Source organism: Rhinolophus sinicus, chromosome 13, assembly GCF_057876585.1.
Source record: "Rhinolophus sinicus isolate RSI-liver-muscle chromosome 13, RSI-T2T, whole genome shotgun sequence".
NCBI classification, from domain to species: Eukaryota; Metazoa; Chordata; class Mammalia; order Chiroptera; family Rhinolophidae; genus Rhinolophus; species Rhinolophus sinicus.
In genome coordinates this window covers 14,666,778-14,688,899 of record NC_142513.1, presented here as the reverse complement: position 1 = coordinate 14,688,899, position 22,122 = coordinate 14,666,778, and the positions used below count along the sequence as shown (strand labels likewise).

General features: G+C 46.3%; 1 protein-coding gene across 18 annotated transcripts in view; it reads right to left on the bottom strand.

Moving 5' to 3' along the window:
• The window catches only part of PTPRT (protein tyrosine phosphatase receptor type T), a 951,833-nt gene that overhangs the window by 67,597 nt on the left and 862,114 nt on the right, over nt 1-22,122 (bottom strand). For 9 of the 18 annotated variants that reach the window (XM_074318309.2, XM_074318308.2, XM_074318310.2 and 6 more), the window contains 2 exons: nt 17,411-17,601; nt 16-103 (listed from right to left, as the gene is read on the bottom strand). In XM_074318309.2, the coding sequence (XP_074174410.1) occupies nt 16-103; nt 17,411-17,601 (279 nt within the window). Of the gene's footprint in view, nt 1-15; nt 104-1,718; nt 1,815-17,410; nt 17,602-22,122 lie in introns of all 18 variants that reach the window. The other 9 variants (XM_074318304.2, XM_074318302.2, XM_074318307.2 and 6 more) reach the window with 3 other exon arrangements.

Genomic DNA, 22,122 nt, shown 5'->3' with positions numbered 1-22,122 from the left:
CAGAAGGGTACTTACAGGATATGATGTTTCCATATCGGTTCTTGTTGCGGTTTTCATCCTCTTTGGCTGTGTCCCATGAAGCTGTCTGCCCCTCCGGTAAGGCCTAGAAAGAAAGGACAGAGTGGTAAGAATGGTCTGAGACAGGCGCTCTGTCCAGGTGAAGATGAGCCAGCAGGGGACATGACATCCGCTGTGATAAGTCACTTAGCGTAAAGGGCTGAGTGTTCTTGGATGGGGCCTGGGGGGAACATAGCCACGCCCCACCATGGCCCTATTTACTCCTTCATTGGCTCAAATGCTATCGGTGTCTTCTGTGTATCATGAGCCCAAATCTGGTCCAGTAAGGGAGTCATTAGTTCATTCATTCATTCATTCATTCATTCATTAGTTCATTCACTCATTCGTTCATTCACTCAACAGATAGTCATCGACTCCCTAATATGTGTCTGGCACTATTCTAAGTACTCAGGAAACAGAGAAATAGATAAAGTCCACCTTGAACTTCTAGTTGACTGGGAGATGTAGAAAATGAACAAGAAAGCATTGATAATGATTTTAGATAGTGGAAAGTGCTATGAAGAAAAATAAAGCAGGGTACAGGGACAGTGACAGACGATGAGAATTATTTCAGGTTACAGTTGTCTGGGAGGGCTTCTCTAAGAAGGTAACATTTAAGCTCAGTCCTTAACGATGTGAAAAAGCCACACATACCAAGAAATGTAGCAAGCACTTTCCAGGTGGAGGGCACAGTAGATGCAAAGGTGGTGATAAAATGAGCACATTCAAGGAGGAGACAGTAGTTTTAGAAGCATCTGGAGAGGCTGGGAGATTTCAGATTAGATGAGGTGTTGCAGTCACTGGTAACCAGTTGGGTGTTATTTTAAGTGTGATGGGAAACCATCGGAGTGTTTTGAGCAGGGGAGTTCTCTGATCTGATTTATGTTTTACAAAGCACATTCTGCCTCAGGTATGGAATACAGCCGCTCGGAGGCCCAGGCAAGTGCTCCTTTTACAAATAGAGGGCTTGTCTCTCCTTCTTCTCTTCCTCTTCCTTCTCTTCCACCTCCTCTTCTTGCTCCTCATTACAAATGACCGTCACCCTGCCTCCCTCTTGCCACCAGCACAGGCCATCTGCAGACTGCAAATGTGTCTTGCTTTTGCATGTAGCTCTTAGAACTCTGCCTCAGGACCCTGGTCTCACCCTCCTACCCCAGCCAGGTAGGTCCAGCAGCTTCAGGCAACTTACCAGGTCTACGTGTTCTTGGCTCTTGCAAGGGTGGGCTGCGCTTGTATCAGTGGTAGCTTTGGACTTCTCAGTGTTTAAGCTGATATTTTGGGAGTGGATTTTCTACCTGAAACCCTCTGTGATAAAAGCCAACTGTCCATCCAATTATGTCCACCCCAAAGTGGTGTGAAGCTAAGAATAGGGCACTCCGAATGTTTTCATACTAATTTCTTTTTTGGAAAAAAAAAAAAAAAAAAAAAAAGTCTGTTGAGTACCTACTATGTGCCAGGGTTCAGGTTACAGTTCGCTTAAGGTTTTGCTATGGCTGCACATTAGAATCATCTGAGGAAACTTTAAAACTCCCAAAGCCCTGGTCCTACTCCAGACCAATTAAATCAGGCTCTCTGGGGATGAGACACAGGCACCAGCAGTGTTTTAAGTTCCCTGAGAGATTCTAATGGGCAGCCATGCTTCTTGCAAATAGTGAATTTACCTGGAGAAATACTTTCCCACGAGTCTCCTCACTGGTTTCTCTGGCTTTGGATTTGTCCCCTCCAATCCATTCTCCACTGTAACCAGAGAGATCTTTCTAAAATGTGAATAGGACCCAGTTACTTCCCTTGCCATTGTCTTCAGGATAAATTCTAAAGTCTTTAATACAAGGTCCTTAATGGCTTTACCCCACATGCCCATGCAGCCTCAGTTCTTGCCCTTATGTTAATATTCCAATGATAAGGAACTAAATGCAATGCTACAGACAACGTTAGGTGTTTCAAACTTCTGAGACTGATTTTATACATGCTGTATTCTCTACCTGAAATTTTCTTCCACCTGAGTCTACCTGGTAAACTCCTACATATCCTTCAAAACCCAGTTCAAGCATCTTCTCTTTTGTGAAACCTTCCCCACTCACCCTCCCTCCACCCCATGGCATCCCCAGCTAGTCAGTCACTTCTATTATTAGATGGACTCTTCTACATCTATCACTTTGAACGTCTTGTCTTCCAACTTGGTCCTGGGCTACTCCCAGGAAAGGGTAGTATCTTATTTATGTCTCTACCTCCAGAACCCAATACTGATCTTGTACTTTATATGTGCTTGAATCACCCCTTTTGAATAAATGAGTAGATAGACAGATAGATGAATAAATTAGTGGGTGAGGTGGCTTCGGTACGTACAGAAGGGGAAAATCCTGGACTTAAAATGCCAACGGTTAAAGACAAAGGGAGAATCTTAAAAGCAGCAAAAGAAAAGCAGTTAGTTACCTACAAGGGAGCTCCCGTAAGACTATTAGATAATCTCAACAGAAACTTTGCGGGTCAGAAGGGATTGGCAGGAAATATTCAAACTGGTGAAAAGCAAGGACCTACAGCCAAGTTTACTCTATCCAGCAAAGCTATTATTTAGAATTGAAGGACAGATAAAGAGCTTCCCAGACAAGAAAAAGCTAAAGGAGCTCATCACCACCAAACCAGAATTACGAGGCGTCTTAGAGGGACTTCTTTCAGACAAAAGACCAAATATATATATGAATAATAAATGGCAATAACTACATCTCTATCAACAATTACTTTCAATGTAAATGGATTAAATGCTCCAATCAAAAGATAGGGTGGCTGAATGGATAAGAAAATAAGACCCTTACATATGCCGTCTACAAGAGACTCACTTCAGATTGAAAGACACACACAGACTGAAAGTTAAGGGATACAAAAAGTTATTTCATGAAAACAGAAAAAAAAAAAAAAAAGCTGTGGTAGCAATACTCACACCAGACAAAATAGACATTAAAACAAAGCCTATAACAAGCGACTAAGAAGGATCCAGTATTTCCACTTCAGGGTGTTTATCCAAAGAGACCCAAAATGCTACCTGAGGGGACGTGTGCATCCGTATGTTCATTGCAGCACTGTTTACAATGGCCAAGCTGTGGAGGCAGCCTGGGCGTCTGTCAATGGATGAACGGATAAAGAGAGGTGGTACATAAGTACAATGGAATGTTTGGCCAAGGAAGGGAATGGGTTCTTGCCATCTGCGGCAGTATGGATGGACCTGGAGGGTACTGTGCTGAGTGGAGTGTCAGACTGTCAGACAGAGAAAGACAGAGGCAATGTGATTTCACTTATATGTGGAGTCTAAAGAACAAAATAAACAAACAAACAAAACAGAAACACACTCATAGATTCAGAGAACATTGTGATGGTTGCCAGATGGGAGGAGTGTTCAGAGTGTGGGTGAAAAAGGGGAAGGGATTAAGGAGTACAAATTGGTTGTTACACAGCAGTCATGGGCTGTCGGGTACAGCATAAGGAATCTAGTCAATAATATTGTAAGCATTATGTATGGTGTCAGATGGGAACTAGATTTATCGAGGTGATAGATGGGAGGGGGTTGGGGGGCAGGGTGAGAAAGGTGAAGGCATTAAGAAGTACACATTGGTAGTTACAAAATAGTCACGGGGATGTAAAGTAAAGCACAGAGAATATAGTCAATAATATGGTAATAACTATGTACGGTGCCAGGTGGGTACTAGACTAAATCAGGGGGATCACTTCTTACATTACATAAATGTCTAACTACTATGCTGTGCCCTTGAAATTGATATAAAATAATACTGAATGTCAACTGTAATTGAAAAATTTAAAGAAAGCCGGAGGGGGGGAGAAAGATGAATGAGAATAAGAGGTTCAAGTTTCCAGGTATAATACAAGTAAGTCATGGGGATGTAATATACAGCATGGGGAATATCGTCAATAATATTGTGATGGCCTGGTACGGTGTCAGATGGTTGCTGGACTTATCATGGTGATCACTTCTTTAGGTAAATAAATGATAAACAACATTGTGTATACCTGAAACTAACATAATATTGTATGTCAGCTATATTTTAGTAAAAACCTTTAAAAAACAACAACACCTACCTACCTACCTACCTACTACCTACCTACATACATACATAAACTGAAAAAATGAAAAAGAAAATCATCTGGTTGTGTTCCCATCCGCAATGGCCTCTAAGGCAGCTGCTAAGCTGATCCACAGCGTGTGCTACTTGGATGCCCTCAGTGACAGAGAGCTCAGTACCCTACAAAGTTTCCTGTCACACTTTTGGACAGACCCTCTGGACAGATGTTTGTTTACTCTGCCTCCATGTACTTTGCCTTTGCCCTGCTCCATGGGGCCCCACAGAATAAACATGCACCCTTTGTACGGTGACACATCAGAGATTTGAGGAAGGTCCCTGTCCACCCCCGAGTCCTTACATAGCACAGTTTGAGAGGCCTCTCAACATCCAGGCCGTGCCCTTCAGGAGGCAGGTATCTTTTGGAAAATCATAAACTAAATGAAGCAGTTGTGAGGAATGCCACCTTTCCGTGGGAAACCAAGCAGGCCCTACCTTGCCTGCCACAGCCCTGGGAGTCTCTGTCTCCCCCTGGCGGGCACTGACGGGCATATGCCTGGGGCTGTGCACATAGAGGGGGGCAGAAGCAGACGGGGATAAGCCTCACAGAGCTGCCAGCCCAGGGGTGAGTGATAATGACCCCCTAATTGGCAGACTTTGATCACACATCCATTTCCCTTTTTAGGGAGTTGCAAGCTAATAGGGAATAATCTCCTGAAGGGAAAAAAGTCTGAGGGGGTAAAAGTAGGAAAGAGAGACTCCTCTCTGTCTTCAAAGTGAGCCAGCCGAGGGGCATTATTTTTACATTAGTGGCTAGTTACAGTAGATTGACCAGGGAATGGTGGCAGTCATTAGCAGCTAATCACATTCCTTTGAAACCCCAAATTGCCATCTTATTATATCCACCCATTATCAATCTCCGTTTTTCTTTTCTCATTCTTGTCTCCTCCGCGTTGAGCTCTGTTGTCACCTTCTTCTCTGAGTGTGGTAACGTTTCCTGCTCTTCAACAGGGCTGCTTTCCTAAGGCAAGCTTTTTTTTTTTTTTTGGTCCTAAAAGATCCATTTGGGGACGTCCTCATCCCTGGAGGTCTGAGCTGAGGTATTCACAGAATCCTCAAAAGTCAGATCTGGAAGGCTCTTTTGAGAAAATGGTTGCCTCATTTTACAGGTCAGTAAAGTGAGGTCCAGATACAGGAGACGACCTGGTGAATAATATGTATTAAATGAGTCTGCCTTTCCTCTCTCCCTCCCTTCCTTCCACAGTGGCCACTGGCTGCTGGGCACTGCGCTAGGTCCTGGAAATAATAGCACGAGACATGGCAGACGATCGTCCCCTGAACTCTGTGTCCTCGTTGTGGGGAAGTGTAGACACTAAAGAAAGAAACAAGATAACTGTTTATAACGAGCACTATGCAGGCAATAAACAGGGTGTTGGGATACACAGAGGTTGGAGACAAGGGACTGCTTTAGAAAGGGTTGACGGGGCAGGACTCTTTGAAAAGGTGACATCCGAGAAGGACAAAAGCAGCCCCTAAATTCTGGGAGCTGGTGTGGCCCTCACAGCTGGACCTTGGCGTTTTCCTGTTGAACACAAACCATTTCACAGCATGCCAACATCACACAAGGGTCCTCTGAGATCAGGATGGAGCAAGACAGAAACATGACCATTCCATAGTCATATTTAAGCAAAAATATGAACTTTGTCCAAAAAACCCAAAAACCCCCACAAAAGTCCAAATACCCCCCTCCCGCATCCTGGCTATGAGTGACTGCTGCTTCTTTGCTAGTCACAGCTTTCGCCTCTATCTCCCTTCTTCTAGTTAAGATTTATTGAGGTCCCAACCATACTGCTTCCTACTGGTGTCCAACCCAGAACAAAGCCCCATGTCACCAGCACAGCCTGCATCCTGTGAGTCCCTTCTCACATCCTCTCCTGAGATGTTCCTAACCCAGGTCGCTCCACTCCAGCTGTGTTCCCATGGGTCTCTCGTTGACAGATCTGAGCTGAAAACTAAGGGATGAGCAGAATCCAGCCATGGCAAGAGCTGGGGAAAGCAGGTTCCAGGCTGCGGGACAGCACGAGCTGAGGCCCTGAGATGGAGCGAGCTTGGTATGTCCTAGAACTTGAAGAGAAACTCTACAGAGCAGAGAGAGTCAGAGCGAGAGAACAACACTATGTGAGTGTGGAGGGGTGGCGCTCAGGGGACATCTTGTGGGCCACAGCCACGAGTGTGAGTTTTATTCTAAGTCAGTGGGACCGCTTTGGACATTGTTTGAGACAGGGAAGCCGAGCCAGTGCCAGCATCATAACAAGTGACTAAGAACACTTGTCTCTTGAACCCTCCCTTCATCCTTGTTGACAGGGCTTCACAGACTTGACGATAACACTGTCATCTGGGGCCGGCCCCAGACTAACTCTCCCTTTGGTGGCAAGCCGCCCACCTACCCATCTATCCACCCTCCTGGCCACAGAGCTCAGGCACCCCAGAGCCAGTGGGGGCTCAAACCACACGACCACAGCCAGAGGCTTTTTATGCCTGCCTGTGCTGAGTCAGTCCATCGGACTGTGCAACCTACCTCAGTTTCCCCACTTAGTGCTTTAATTTCCTGCTGGAACTGAGACTTGATCCTGATGCATGTTTGGCCAGTTCCTTCTCCTACCTGTTGGTTTGGCTCTACTGAGACATGAGGGTCCTCCCTGAAGTTTTCCATCCCTCTTTGGACCCTCACTTTCCTTTGCACTTAAGATTCTTTGGGTTATAACCGAAATAGTGTGATGTCTCATCAGAACACAGAGCTTCCAAGAGCAGCTCACCTCCAATCCAAGGCTGAGGGCATCCTGGTTCTTTTAATTTACCTGTTCACCCACTATCCTCAGTGGATTCTGTCAGGTATGCTGCCCCCTCGCTCCCGCTGGCTCGACTGTATCCCTGGAGCTAATTGGATATGATATGCCCCGGGGTGCAGCAAAACCAGGCCCAGGGAACGCTGACCAGGCAGTTCCTGGCTGATGCTGCAGGGCACAGCCACGGGTCTGCTTCCTCCATCATCAGTCCAGGCTGCCAGGATTTCCCTGCGCCTCTGCCCACCACTGGACTTGCCGGGAGCAGGGAAAATTTCAGTCTTCACCAAGGAGGCGCCATTTTTACCTGGGTCTTTCGTCCACTTATCTTGTCAAAAAATACCTCTTGCCCACTAACTGTGTGTAAGACTCAAGGACAAGGCAGGGCTTTGCAAAAGGCAGACAGAGTGAATATTTTTACTGCAAATCATTTTACCATCCCAACTGACTTTTCTGAAAACTAAGTCAATAATACACCCATCTGGTTAGGGTTGGGGGAAGGGTTTGCCTATACACAGGCAGCACGGGGGGATTTTTTTGCTGATGGAACGCTCATATATCCTGATTGGGTTGGAGTTTACAGGATTCTATGCATTTGTTAAAAGTCATACAGCTGTATATCTCCCTCCCCCAAATGAATTTCACAGTAATGTAAATGAAAAAAATAATATCCCCCACAAAGTTCTGGGATGAGCAGCGATGACCCGAGATAACGTCTGTAGGCACCTAGCATAATGCTTGGTGCATAGTAGGTGTTCAGAGGTGCTTCCATCCCACTCTTTGCCAAGAATATGATATTGAGCCTTCTACAATTCACTCTCCACTTCCCTCAGTTTATTGTCACAAGACCAAAGGAGGGGGCTCCCGGTAACATCCATTTTGGTTTACCTTGGATCCAAGGGGCTCCCGGAATGTAGGACTTTTGTTTTAAAACTGGGACTATCCTGGGAAAACTGGGACAAGTAGCTCACTTTAGTTAGAGGTAAGACGCAGTATTCAGGCAGTGAGAAAGAGTTTCATGAGCCTGTTGGAAGCGCCTAAGGTCTGGTCTCAATTGGGGTCCATGGATTCAGGAAACCCCTGTTTTGTGGAGACCGTGGTTGGCTGGGAGACGGCAAGGGCCACCGTGGATGGCTGTACAGGTTGTGTATAACACAAGAGCATCAAATCTAAGGGAGAACCATGCCTCTGGTAGTCATGATAGATTTCTGTATATATTATGAACATTTTTTGGGAGGTGACTGTCATGTATCTTGAGACAGGTATACCTTTTGCTATTTCACTCTAAGGTGCTGTATGAGTTAGCAGTGGCCCTGGCAGAGGCCAAACTTTCAACAGATGCCTCCTTCTGTGCTGAAAAGCACGTGCCTTAAGGATTATAAATGTGGATGGAGAAGACAGGAGAGGAAGACTAATGGCGTCTACTGAGAGTGGCAGCAAGAGAGCAAATATTAGTGTGTACCATGTCACTAAATAGAAGGTAATGGATGAGTTCTGCAGGGGAAGCTAAGTAGAAAATCAGATTGCAGCAAGATGTAGGTATTTGTCTGTGACAGGATCTTTGATCAAGGCAGAATAATTGAGTGCGTGTCTGCATGTAGAGTCACAAAGCACCCTTGAAAAGGGCTTATTAAAAGCTACACAATTTTAAATGACAAAGTTTAGGCCATTGGTTCTCAAACTTTGTGATCGGGTTCCAAATTTCCTAGGGAATTTGGTAAAAGACAGTGGTCTGGGTCCTACCCACGTCCATAAGCCCACGTCTTAATGTTCTTTACTAATTCTCCAGCTGACACCGACACACATCACAGTGTGAGAACCACAGTCTTAGGCAGTAAAGTAGATTAAAAACAGCAAATACCTGGGGGGAGACTCAACGTGAAATGTAAAGGCAGATCCTTGGTGTACGTATAGAGCCTGCCCACGGACGTGAGGAAAACTGTGCCAGGAGTATAAAATTCCTATGTGTCTCCACAACGAGTTGCACTTTAACTTCTCGTTTCCTAGGCAGGCATCTTGGTTTCCTGCTTGCAACATTTCAAGTCTTTTATGTTTCTAAGCCTCTGAACACGGGCTTTTCCTCTATCCAGCCGCCTTCTACTGTTTTTCAATTCCGTGTCTCATCTTTTGCAAAGCTTCTGATTGATGTTGGCAGCAACAACGGACGAAAGCAAAAATAAACACCACTCCCAACACCCATGTACACCCTGGACCTCCCTTACTCACGTGTCTACAAAGCTCTTTAACCTGAGTTCTGTTATGTAATTTCATGGTGTGGTTAGACTACAAGCTCCCTTTAAAGTAGGGTCTTTATTTTCTTTCCTTAGCTTTCTAACTATCTCCAGTGCCCCCAAACCGTGCAAGGGACACAGTAGGTACTCAATAAGTATTTCTGGCCAAATGAAGAAGACACCTATACTGTCAGGGGTCCATGCGACGCAGCCAGACATTTCACAGAAGATAAATCAGGGACCCAGAGATGAAAGTCTCATCCAAGACCATCCAGCATGTGGGAGCAGATTGAAAACCAGGTCTTGACTCTCAGTCAAGGGATTTTTCTACGGTACCACCTGAAAGTTTCCCACTTGGTTGGGGAGGGTTCCTGTATTAAACACCGAAAATCCTGGTTTGCTGGGTTGCAAAGAGAATTCTAAGGGGAAAAGTACAAATACACTCAGAGGAAAAGACTGAGTTAACAGTGTCTCCTACATGAACTCTCCTGCTAGAAAACCTTCCAAGTCTGAAACCACCTGGGTTGCTGATGTCTTTTGGCCACCCCCTTGGAAATGGCCCATTTCTCCTTACTGTTGTCCATGGGAGAGGAGGGAAATGAGAAGGTGGAGTCCAAGTCTTCCTGCTGTGGTCATTATGAGTTCCCAGAGTTGGGGGACAACCATGGTTTTCCCTTTCATGATTTGGGCATCTGCCATGAAGTCCCTATGCCTCTAACCAGAATCACTCACCTGCAGATTGGGGAGTTGGACCAGACTCTCTCTGGGGTCCCCTGCAGTGGGGTGGTCTGTGACCTTGTTACCAACTGAGGAGAGAATAAGTTGTGGGGGAAGCAGAAGGTCTACTCTGCCTCTGGAGGTAGCTCTGGGCAGAGGAGGGGGCACCTGGGGTGGCCTGACGCATCCATCTCCGCGGTTCCACACCACGAGGAGGCTGCCTGCCCACCATCATCACCCACAGATGACTAAGAGGAAGATGGAAACACTGGCCTCTCCCCACAAAGCCATGCGCACAGCATGTCCACCCCGAGCTGGAAAATGAACAAATGTTTGCTCTTCACTCCGGCTCCACCCGGCTGTTCCTTGCTGCTCAATAGTCTTAATGGAACTGTACTAAGCAGATACCTTCTGGTTATCCTACTGGACTTGTCCAACCCGTGAGGAGGACAGACGGCCTGGATTGCACTGGCATTCACAGGACCCCCTTCCTGCTCTCCAGCTCTTTGTGTCCCTTGTCCTCCCCAAACCTGCTTGTCTTGTGAGCATGAGGATGGTTAGAGTCACACCTTCTGACCACCTTCTGTTCACGGTGGCTGGCACATTAGGGTTTTCATTTTGGGGCGGGGGGAGAATTGGGGCTGGGGGAAGGAGAGGAGGGAAGGCTCCACCATCCAAGATCCCATGCAGAAGCCTCCCGACTGTAATGTGGCTGGGTTCCGTAGGGAGGGTGGGTTTCTGCAGCCATTACATACTTCCGTGGGCATCACATGTGACCAGCAGCCAGTACAAGTACAGCTGGTACGGTGAAGGGTCTGTGGGCACAAGCAGGGCATCCACTGGGGACTCTGTGGATCTTTCTAGACCAGTGTCTCTCAACCTTAAAAGTACATTGTAGTCACCTGGAGAGATTAGAAAACACAGATCTCTGGATCCCATCCCCCAGGGAATCTGGTTTAATTGGTCTAAAGGATGGCGTGGGCACTGGTGGTTTTATAACTCCCTCCAGGTAATTCTAATACTCGGCCAGGACTAAATACCTCTAAGAGTCAAATCTGCACGGCAGGTGCAGTTAATTAGGCCTCCTTGAGTTCTTAGGAGTCCAGGGTCCCTGGTCAATCAGAGCTGCTAGGACTTGAGATGTAACTACGGGGATCGTAGTCCCAGAAAATTCGGTCCTGTGGGACTATTGGGAGGATGGAGAGCCAGCTGGCCAGCATACTGGTTCCTACCTAGACACTCAAAATATCATCAACAGAAGTGCTCTTTGGATCATTTTTTTGACCAACCCCCTCACCCTCATTGCATAAACATGTAAATGGAGGCTCCCAAAGGGGGAGTGACCTCCCCAAGGTCACCCAGATATGTAATGAAAGAGACAGGACTTGAATCCAGGCATTTTGTCTCTCACTTCAGAATGTAATGATCCATACATGACTTCAAGTCACTGAGCTTAAAATATATATTGAGAGACTCAAGTTTTTCAGGTCAAAGAGAACGAGCTGATTTTATGGCTCTTCGTGAGATAATGCGTGTGGGCTTGTCTGGGCTCTGGGCCCAGTCTCCTAGCTCAGGCAATTCCATCTTTTTTTCCTTGAATTATTGCCCCAGCCACCTACCTGCCTCTGCTCTCTCTGCTCTGATCAATGCCAGATAGTTACATCTAAAATGCAAATCCAGCTTAAAAAATCCTGCTCCTTTCAATGTCTCCCCTTGGCCCCTGGAATAAAACCCAAATTTCTTAGCCTGACACATATGCCCTTGCCCCCACCCCAAACCTACCCCTACTCACCATTTCAGCCCCGTGCCTCCCCCTCCCCCGTAGTCTATGTACCAAACTGCTTCTGGTTCTAGTAACTCAACTTCCTGTGCGCACCCCCATGCCACAGTTGGTCTAGTCCGTCTGCCTAGAACAACCTTCCTTGCTTTTATTTGGTTCTTCCCATGTCTCAAGCTTTGGTTTGGGCTTTGTGTCTCCCAGAAAGCCACTGGCCGTCTCTTCTCAGGCCAGGCTTAATGCACCCTACCCCCAAGGACACGTCTCTCTTGTGACATTTTGCCAAGATGTTGAAATGATCAGTGTATATCCTGTCTGTGAGAACAGGCTCTAGGTTCCTCAGAATGCAAGGGCTCTGTCCGTCTCATCTCCCTACGTCTTAGAGCCTCGTACAATGCCTGGTCCATGGAAAGTGCCCCAACGTCTTAGTTGAAGTTCCTCGAAGTTCAGTCCTTGGTCCTTGTCTCTTTCTAGGCTCATTTGCTGGGTGACTTTGAACAGGCTTGTGGGTTTACTAGCATCTATATGTCAATGAGGCAGTGACCAAATTCCAGACTCATATATCCAACTACCCACTTTCCATCTCTACTAAGATGCCTAACAGACATCTCAAACTCGGTTCAAAATGAAACTCACAATTGCCCCATTGCCCCATATCTGCCCTACCTACGGCTTCCTCATCTCCATGGGTGGCAACTCCATCCTTCCAGAGGCTTAGAGTCACCTTGAATTGCTTTTTCTCACATGCCACACCTAATGTGTTAGAAAATCCTGTGGGCTCTATGTTTAAAATATATTTAGAATCCAACCACTTCTCACCACCTCCCCTGCCCACACCCTGGCTTGAGTCACCGCTGTCTCTCACCTGGGTTCCTGCTGTGGCCTCTTAACTGGTCTCCCTGATTTTACTCTTGCCTTCTTACGTCTAGTCTCAACATACTAGCTAGAATGAGTCTTCCAAAACAACATCAGATAATTATCATTTGTCTTCTCAAAACTGCAGTGGCTTTTGTCATGCAGGGTGTCATGTGGGGTCTCAGGTCCCACTCCCCACATGAGAACACAGGATATGGTGAGGCCAAAAAGGAACACCCACGGAGCCATAGGTAGGGGAGTCACACCACTGTAGTCTTGCTGGCAGCTGGGTTGGAGACACAGGAGGCAGGAGTCACATGATCCGCAGCCCGCCGTCCACTTCTCTGCCAACCAACCTCACTTGCTAACTGCAATCCGCCTCTCTGCAATCTGCAATCCGCAATCCACACTCCACCGCACCACGCCACACACCACCACCACGCTAGCTTAGCCACGGCAGTTATATCAGTGGCTAATGGCTAACCGGTAATAGCCGATGGCCAACTAGTCACAGCGGATGGCCATCTGCTACCTGAGCCCACACCTTTCCACGTGAGGCCGAGAGCCTGGAAACTGCTCTCTGGGTCTCTGTCCCCACACTTTCCATTTCATTCAGAGTAAAAGCCAAAGTCCTTATAGTGGTTTAGAAGGCACTTTATGGTCAGCTCCCCTCTCCCCCTTTTATTTCTCTAGTATCTTCTAATACTTTTACTCCTTGCTCACTTTACTTATGCCACCCTTGGCCTCCTCGTACATGCCAGATATATTATTCCCTTGATCTGGAACTCTCTTCCTCCAGATATCTTCCACCACGTCTCCGCTCAAATCTCACCTCCTAATTAAGGACTGTCCTTCTGCTCCACTTAATACCGGAGCCTCCTTCACCTCCTGTCCCTGAGATGCACCATCTCCATTCGTTGCTGTACCTTCTTTTCCCATGGTACTTGCGGAAGATTGTATCATCCCAAAATTGTATTTTCTAATATCTCCTGCTCTGCGTTCTCCTTTAGAATGTTGCAGTGGTCCCTCTTTCCATCAGGAAATGGAATCTAATTTACTTTCCCTAAAACACAGGCAATTAGTACTTGCTTACAACCACTAGATGGCGGTAGGAATGATGTTGTGTGACGTCCCAATCTAGATCACAAGGGCGATGCGCTTTCCACCTGGGTAGCTAGGAGGCTCACCTTTGAAGCTATGAACTACCATGTAAGAAGTCCAGTTCTCCTGAGGCCACCATACTGTGAAGAAGCCCAGGCCCCCTGGAGGTGTTCCAGCTGACAATCCAGCTGAGATCCCAGCTGACAGCCTGCATCCACCACCAGACACGTGAATGTCCTGTTCAGGTGCTTTTAGCCCCCACCCTGAGAGCCTTCCAGTCAAGGCTTGAGACACACACCATGGATCACAGCCCATCCCTGCCGTGCCCTCAGCGAGCACAAAACAAATTGGTTGTTTTCTGTCCCTAAGATTTGGGGTAGTTTGTCACACAGCAAATGGTATTTTTCCCCAGCATACTCCATGGTGTACTAACATAGTACGTTAAGTAAGTGATTGTAAAATGACTTAATTATTTTTAAGCCTATTGCTTATTTCCTGTTTTCCCTGGTAGAACACAAGCTTCACGAGGGCACGGATCTTGATCTCTGTGGCTCAGTGTCATGTCTAAAACATCTAGAACACTCTTGGAAATAGTAAATACTCAGTAAAAATTTAATGAACAATTTTGTAAGTGACTGTACCACTGAATGGAACTTTAGAAGACACCACTTGCTGTAACTGAGAGGTCCCTTATATGTCATTTATATGAAAACTCTGAGGGGGTAGGGGAATGACAGGCAAGACACAGAGCACATAGCATGTTGGTCTGAGAGGAAGGCTGGAGACCCAGGAGTCTTACGTTTTAGAGGATGGATTTGTGACTCTCATGCTCAGTAGGTAGACTTCAGACATCACAGGAGCTTTGATGATCAAAGCAATATCCAGCTATAGTCTAAGGAAGTGAACTAGCACATTGTGGAAAGACTCCTATTAAGTAACGCTTTCCAATTAACCTCCAGTTAATCAGGAAATGCTGTTAACAAGAAGCTAAGCATCCCAGCTAACTGATGAATATAATTTGAACTAATTGAGGTCAAGGCTAGTCTAGTTAGTGATATTTCTGGTTGAGGTCCAAATAATGGAACAACGTGTGTAATTTCCTTCCTCATTATAAAAGCAGTTCATTTCCATGTCAGGAAGTTTGGAAAACAAACAAAGAAACAAACAAACATTGTATCAGTGTTCAAATTCCTCACTTTTACCATTGCCTTGTAGTTATGGAAGAGTGCTAGAGACTGAATATTTGTCTGTATGATTGTGTCCCCCGAAAATTTATATGTTGAAACTTAACCCCTAATGTAATGGTGTTAGGAGGTGGGGCCATTGGGAGGTGCTTAGGTCATGAGGGTGGAGCCCTCATGAATGGAATTAGTGCCCTTATGAAAGGGATCCCACAGAGATCCCTCGTTCTTTCCACCATGTGAGGACACAGAGAGAAGATGGGTGTCTATGAACCCGGAAGCAGGTTCTCACCAGGCACTGAATCTGCTGAAGCCTTGATCTTGGACTTCCCTGCTTCTAGAACTGTGGGAAATATATTGTTGTTGTTTATTAAAAAAAGAAAGAAAGAAAGAAAGAAAGAAAGAAAGAAAGAAAGAAAGAAAGAAAGAAAGAAAGAAAGAGAAAGAAAAGAAAGACTGGAAAATGCAAAAAGGCACTTTTTTTTTTTTTTAAATCAACCACACAGGGATGGATGCTTTTAAAAGAGATCTCATTCAGAAAGCAAATTGTACCGAAGTAGCCAAATGTGTTTGTGTTTTCAAATTTTAGATTGCAGGTTATTAGGACAGTGTTTCTCAGGCTTTGATTACTTGTCACCCTTTTTTGATAAGTCACATATATCCCTTAATGCTATTTGAAACTTAAAAACAAATTAAATGTTACGACTGACATATTAAACCATCATAATATTGAATATGCCTTAACAAACAACACACCCTCTTTTGACTTCGCTCAACAAACACCTATGTAGGTATGTATAGGCGCATACACATACACAGTTTAAGGGGTTGGAATCATTCAGCCAAACCCCCTAGGAAATAAGGCCTCGGCATGGGAGGTGATGAGACTATCTCCTTCATCTCTTACCCCAATATCTTCCCTAAATTTGTAGATTGAGCATATGAAAAAATGCTGTTTTACTTAAACCAAATTTGAAATTAACTGCCGGCTCTCCTAAGCTGGTAATTACTCACCTCCATTGACATAGATGTTTTTGTTCTCGTAAATGTGTCAAACATGCCCCATGCCACGATGTTTTATCCTCTCATAAAGTTTTAAGACCAGACTGGCCCTTAGAAATCTCCTTATCCAAACTCTTCACTCAACGAAGAAAACAATTTTAAAACTTAGGTAGCAAAATGATATGCCACCATCCAACAGTTTGTTGTACAGGAATGCAGCTGTCTGGACCCCGAGTTTAGCACAATTTTATGACCTCACTTAGCTTCTGAAATAATTGCTTCGTAAGCTCTTTCTCAGAATATAGCCTGAGAAATAAACCTACTCTGCATTATTGAGAATTCCAAATGTGTACAGTCTGCGTCAATGTGTTTTCACTGTACACAGTGAAACTGAACCGAGCATATTTGGGGCACAGGCTACGTGTGGAAAAGAAAAAAAAAAAAAAAAAAGCCACAGAAAAACTAGTTCATATCACTCAGTGCCTGGCACGCAGTAGATGGTTCCACAGATATTTTGGGGAGGAAGGAAGGGAGAGGGAGAGAGGGGAAAGGCAAAGTAAAACAAGAAAATTATCAGAGCTGGCTGCAGCTGGATTCCAACCTATGTGAGGAGGGTGGCAGAATCTGTCTGGGGCAGCAAGACAACATCTTAAAGAGTTTTCTCTTCTGTTTTATTTCACTTTTGTTTGTTTGTAAAAGGTGAGACCTAATGGGCAAAGTCTGAAACTGATGGAGTGAGACAAAGAAAGCGAAATTGTTCTGCATAGTAAAGGGAGGGGAGAGTGGGACGTCTTTTCCTGACTGCTGGAAAAATAAAAATAAAACAAGGAAGTTTTGAGGACACTGGAAAAGAACTTTTGGGAAGGGCAGAGACCCGTGAGGAGACCACAACCTTGGGACGACTGGTATTCAGGCGCTTCCTGTACTTTGCTGCAAGCTCTGTTATTCCCCAAACCTCGTGTTGTCAACCGCCACTCACAGATCCTTTGTGTCAGAGGTGCTTTGGGGAGGGGGGAAAGGATGTCTGATGTAGAGGTGAGGAGATGGTACAGAGAGGGGGGACAGCAGTCGCTGGAGATGAGGTGCTGACTTGGGGGGCTGAGAACAAAACAGATGCGTGGTAATGACACAAGAGGTGACCAAGAGCAAGCAAGCCTCCCAGAATCACTGGTGGGAGAGATTTGCTGGCTTTCCTACAACCTGTGGGATGGGGTTTAAGCCAGTCTAGCTGCTTACTGAAGGGAGATGTGACTCCAAAGCATAGAAAGTTTGGAGATAACTGGGTTATGAAAGGAAGAGAGAGACAGAGAGCAGGAGAGAAGGAGGGGGGGAAAAAGGAAATATCAGAACCTTTTAGATGGAGCCTTCTGAAATGTAAAGGGTGCACAAATCACCCAGGATCTGGTTCAAATGCCGGTAACTGACTCGGTAGGTCTGGGTGGGACCTGAGACGGTGCATTTCCAACACGCTCCCAGGTGACACTGATGCTGCTGGCCTGGGGACCGTATGTTGAGTAGCAAAGCTTGAGCACCCATAAGCCTTTGCACCCAGCAGGAAGTTTCTCTGGACTCTTACCTCATATTCCTCCTTGAACCCATAGCCCTGGCCTCTCTTCATCTGGGTGATGTGTTGCAGCAGGTCAGCCACCCGGATGGCCGGCTGGAACTGGTCGCGAGGATAGCTCATCTCCACGGGGTCGCAGGCCCGGTAGGGGTGAGTCTGGATCGTGAGAGTGGGCTGGGACAGCTCTCCGCGACTGCCATCTGCTTCAGAGAGAAGGCAGCAGAACAGATCATCACCTATGGAGTTTTGTCCTCTGGCCTCCATGACTCCCCCCCACTGGAGCAGAGGAGGGCAGAAGCAACTAACTCAGGATTTAACGGATGAGGAAAGAACAGACACACACTGCTTCCCTGGCATGGCCTTTGTGGTAGATTTAAAAATTAAAACAACCAACCGACCAATGAAAACAATAACCCTTGGTTCATTCTATATCAAGGGTGTATGTTGATGGAGTAGAGACAGAGCCCAGGTTGGCTGTCATCCCCGGCCTCTCTCAGTCCTTCCTCGAGCCTCGTCAGGGTGCTCTTGGCCGATCCTGGCCAATATCAGAACCTCTAAGAAGCCAGACAGGCTGGACATGGGGAGTACCCTCCCATTTAGGAAAGAGGTACCTGGAAATAGTCTCCAGGGCCTGCCTGCAGGTGAGGAGAGCCTCAGGTCCCTGGAGATCAGAGCCATGTGTATGCTTTTAGGCCAGCTGCCTGCATCCCTGTGACCTGGTTTGTCTACTAGTTTGTTTCCTTTGGGTTGTCCATGGGGTGACCTGGAACCAATGTTGGACCCCCAGCTGATGGCAGTCACCTTGACCCTCTCATCTGCTCTCTCCAGCTATGGGCTCTGCATCAGTGACCACTTTCTGCCTACCATTTAATGTCCCCATCACTTAACACTCTTGGTCCGGGGGTGTCACTGAACCCAGCTTGCAAGCAGGAAAGCCCGATTTCCTCCTCCAGTTCTGCCAGCTACTTCTCCCATGCCTGGGTCCTGTGCCTCACCTTCACAAATCTCTCCTTGATAGAAGATTGATATTCTCCCAATGATAATCTTATACCCACTGGTTTGCTTTAACGCCCTTCATTAGTTTGACCACGCTGGAAACTGATGCCTCTGCTCCCCTGGGAAGAGTAAGACCACTTTCTTGCCCTACCACCTCCATGCTAGGCATTCCTTGTTGGTCTTTCACAGACAGCTCATCTTTCCCAGAACTATCTGGGCTTGGTCTGCTCAACTTCCTCCCGAAGACATGGACAGTCTAGGCCCTGGACCTTCCGTTTGTGGCATGCACAAGACGAGAACGGCCAGATTCCGTGCGTCTCACCCAGAGGCGTTCAGGCACAGCACAGCACCCCTGCAGAGCCCACTAGGCCCAGGCTGGACTCAGTCCCTGGGAGGCTTAGCATATATTCCTGACTTTTTGCAACGTGTCTTTTCAAAATCCATGTTTCCTTCAGCTTGGTTGTCTCTCACGTCACCACAGTCCATCAGACATTCATTCTGTATGTGAAAGTGAACTTGCCTCCTATGTGACAGCATGAGAAAAACTGCTCCTGGTAAGGAAAGAATTGCCCATGTCATGATCTAGACCAGGGGTGTCCAAACTTTTTTCAACGGTTTTCACCAAGGGCCATATGCGGTAAAATACACAAACAGCCGTGCCAATCACACAAGGTGAAGTACGTATTGCCTCACCTGGTTTATTTAAGTAAACTAAATATATTTTTGGAATTTGCTGCGGGCCAATTAACAATGGATTGCGGGCCACAGTTCGGACACCCCTGCTCTGGAGTGTACGGCTTTATGCACACGGCAGAAGGGCCTAGGAGAGATGTTAGCATGACCGGTCTGACTGCACGCGAAAACACTGGTAACATTTTCTCCTGGGATTTTAAGGAACAGGTAACACAACCTCACTGGCATTGCTTAAATGTAGCGCTTGGCAAATGTGGGGGGCGGGGGCTCCCCTTCTCCATCGCACCCTTGTGATCAGGAGTTAGGTTTATCAAGAACTCTCTCTGCCAGGGGCTCTGGTAGGCAGTGGTCGTGCACAAAGTGAAACAGATTCCACCCTCAAGGCTTAGATGGTCTGGTAGGAAAAACAGACAAGAAGAACCCTCTGACTCACAAGAACGGGAACCGGAGACACCAAGCGCATTTAGGTGAAAGCAAAGAGGTTGAAAGGGAGTGAAGGTGGTGGGAGGAAATGGGATGGGGGCAAAGCTATGAGAGATGGTGTGAGGTCGGTCTGGAAAGGCCATGAATGTGTAAGAGCCTTCAAGCTGGGGGAGGGGGTGGGAAGAGCCGTTGAGTTTTAAGAAGAATCCTTTTCTTTAAAGACTCTCACTATTTCTTGTAGATGTCATGCATCCTTCCTGTGAGCATTGCTCCTGCGAGGGATCGTGTGGTGGGGTTGGGGAGGGAGAAGAAAGGAATACTGGCTGCACTGCACGATTCCCAGGGAAAGATGAGCTGGAGCCTGGTGAATGTCTCCTGGCTGAGCCACCATCACATTTGGGGACAGATGTCTTCAGAGACCCATGGTCTCCCCAAGGACCCGAGGCACGGGCTGCCTGGCAGAGACAGGCTTCTTAGGAACGGGCACCTGGCAATTTCTGTGTGATGCCAAATGTCTCCAAAACCGAATAGCTCCCAATATGAATATTTTCCCTAAACACATCGCTAGACAGACTGTAAACTCGGTGTCAGCAAAACCAACACTGGAATGGAAAATAAATGCGTTTGGAATTGAACAACTTGTGTTGCTGCAACATTTGTAATAATGTCAGTGGTGGTGCTAATGACGTTTTGAAGACTTGGAACCAAGGGATTTTCAAGGTTTATTAATTCAACTAGTTGGACGCCTTCTTCCAATGTATCTTGCCTCACCTAGTCCCTTATTAACCTCTGATAACGCAGAAGCGATGCCTTTTATCACACCCCATTTCACCAGACGTACTATACTTAATTTTCCATCATTAGGTTTAATGAAAACCCAATTTCACAACTCACTTCTCTCAGGAACCTACAAGTAATGCTATGTTTTTATCAGCCCCAATTAAAAAGCGTTATGAAGTTCCTATTCGAGAGGGAGCCTTTAAACTAATGTGTGATTCTGCCGCTAATTCAACAAAGATGCTGGAATTCACACGCTGCTCATAAAATGTAACTCAAACCAGCTGGCCCAGGGAGAGAACATTTTTCATTTTTCTCCTCACCAGACCCGTCATGTTCGTGCCATTTCATCTTCTCATTTATGGGTCTTGCATGTTTATTTATCACATAATAATGTTTTGGGTTCCTTTTGTACTTTTTCGATAGCTGTTGATGAAGCCTGTGAATTTTCTTGCAATAACTCTTGTCACTGCCGGTGAGGGGCCGGTGGGGCAGGCAGAGGTATTTTGGCGACGTGTATGAGATCCCAGGGTCCCACTGTCCCTCTATTTCCTCTTTTCTGTCTCTCTTCCAGTTCCTCTTCCTTCTTCCTTGGGTATCTGGCCTTGACCTTCTCTCTCTGTTTTATCCCCCTGTTCCCAGCCATTGCAGACTGCCCTCCTGCTTCAGCCACATATTTTCAATTACTCGCTAGGAATTGCCACTCCAACTGGTGAGCAAATATTTGCTGAGTACCTCTGTTATACAAAGCACGGTTTAGACACCATGCACTTACAGGAGGGTGGAGGAAAGTGTGTTCCGAAGGAGATAAGCACACCACAGCCCTTGCAGGAGAGAAGACGAGATAAGACGTGCGTAAACAAGTCTAACAAAGGTGGGAAGGTGCAGGCACCTAGGAGATGGGAGGGTGACGTGCTGCAGTTGGGCACCATGGAAACGTTTGCTGAGCTGTAGGCCCCACCTCCGTGGGTTGTGCCATCTTTGTGTACAACCTGTGTCAGCATTGCCCAATAGAACTTCCCGCAATGATGGAAGTGGTCTCCATCGGTGCTGTGCAATGTGGTCGCCCCTACCCACATATGGCTACTGAGCATTAGAAATGTGGCCAAGGAACTGAATTTTACATTTCAACTTTAATTAATGTAAATTAAATAGCCACATGGGGCTACTGTCTTGGGCAGCACCCATCTAGAGAAAGGAGAGCGGGAAAGAGAGAACACTCTGGAGTTACACTGTAGGGCAGAGAGGTCCGGTGGCACTAGATCGCAAGCCACGTATGTAATTTAAAAGCTTTCTTGTAGCAGCATTAACTAAGGGAAAAACGAACAAGTGAAATTAATGTCAACAATACATTTTACATAACCCAATACATCAAAATAACATTTCAACCTATCGTCAGCATAGCATCGTTAATGGTATGTTTTATATTCATACTGAGGCTTTGAAATCCAATGTGTATCTTATACTTACAGGGCATTTCCATGCAGACCAACCATCTTTCCAGGGCTCGACACCCCATGTGACTACCGGCTACTGCATTGGACAGCACATGTGCACACACACTTACCTAGAGCCAGATCACGTTCTAATGAGAGTTAATTTAGACCTAGAGCAAACTCTAAAAAGACATTGATCTAGCAGAGGACAGCTCCAGCACCTCACGGCCTGATTGAACGACATACGCGGACAGATGTATTCTACGTTTGCCCTGTTCAATATGGTGGCCCCTAGCCACCCGTGGCCACCAGGCCCTTGAAATGTGGCTAAGGTGACTAAGAAACTGACTTTCTTCTTTAACTTGATTTCAATTTAAATAGCTGTGTGTGGCGAGCGGC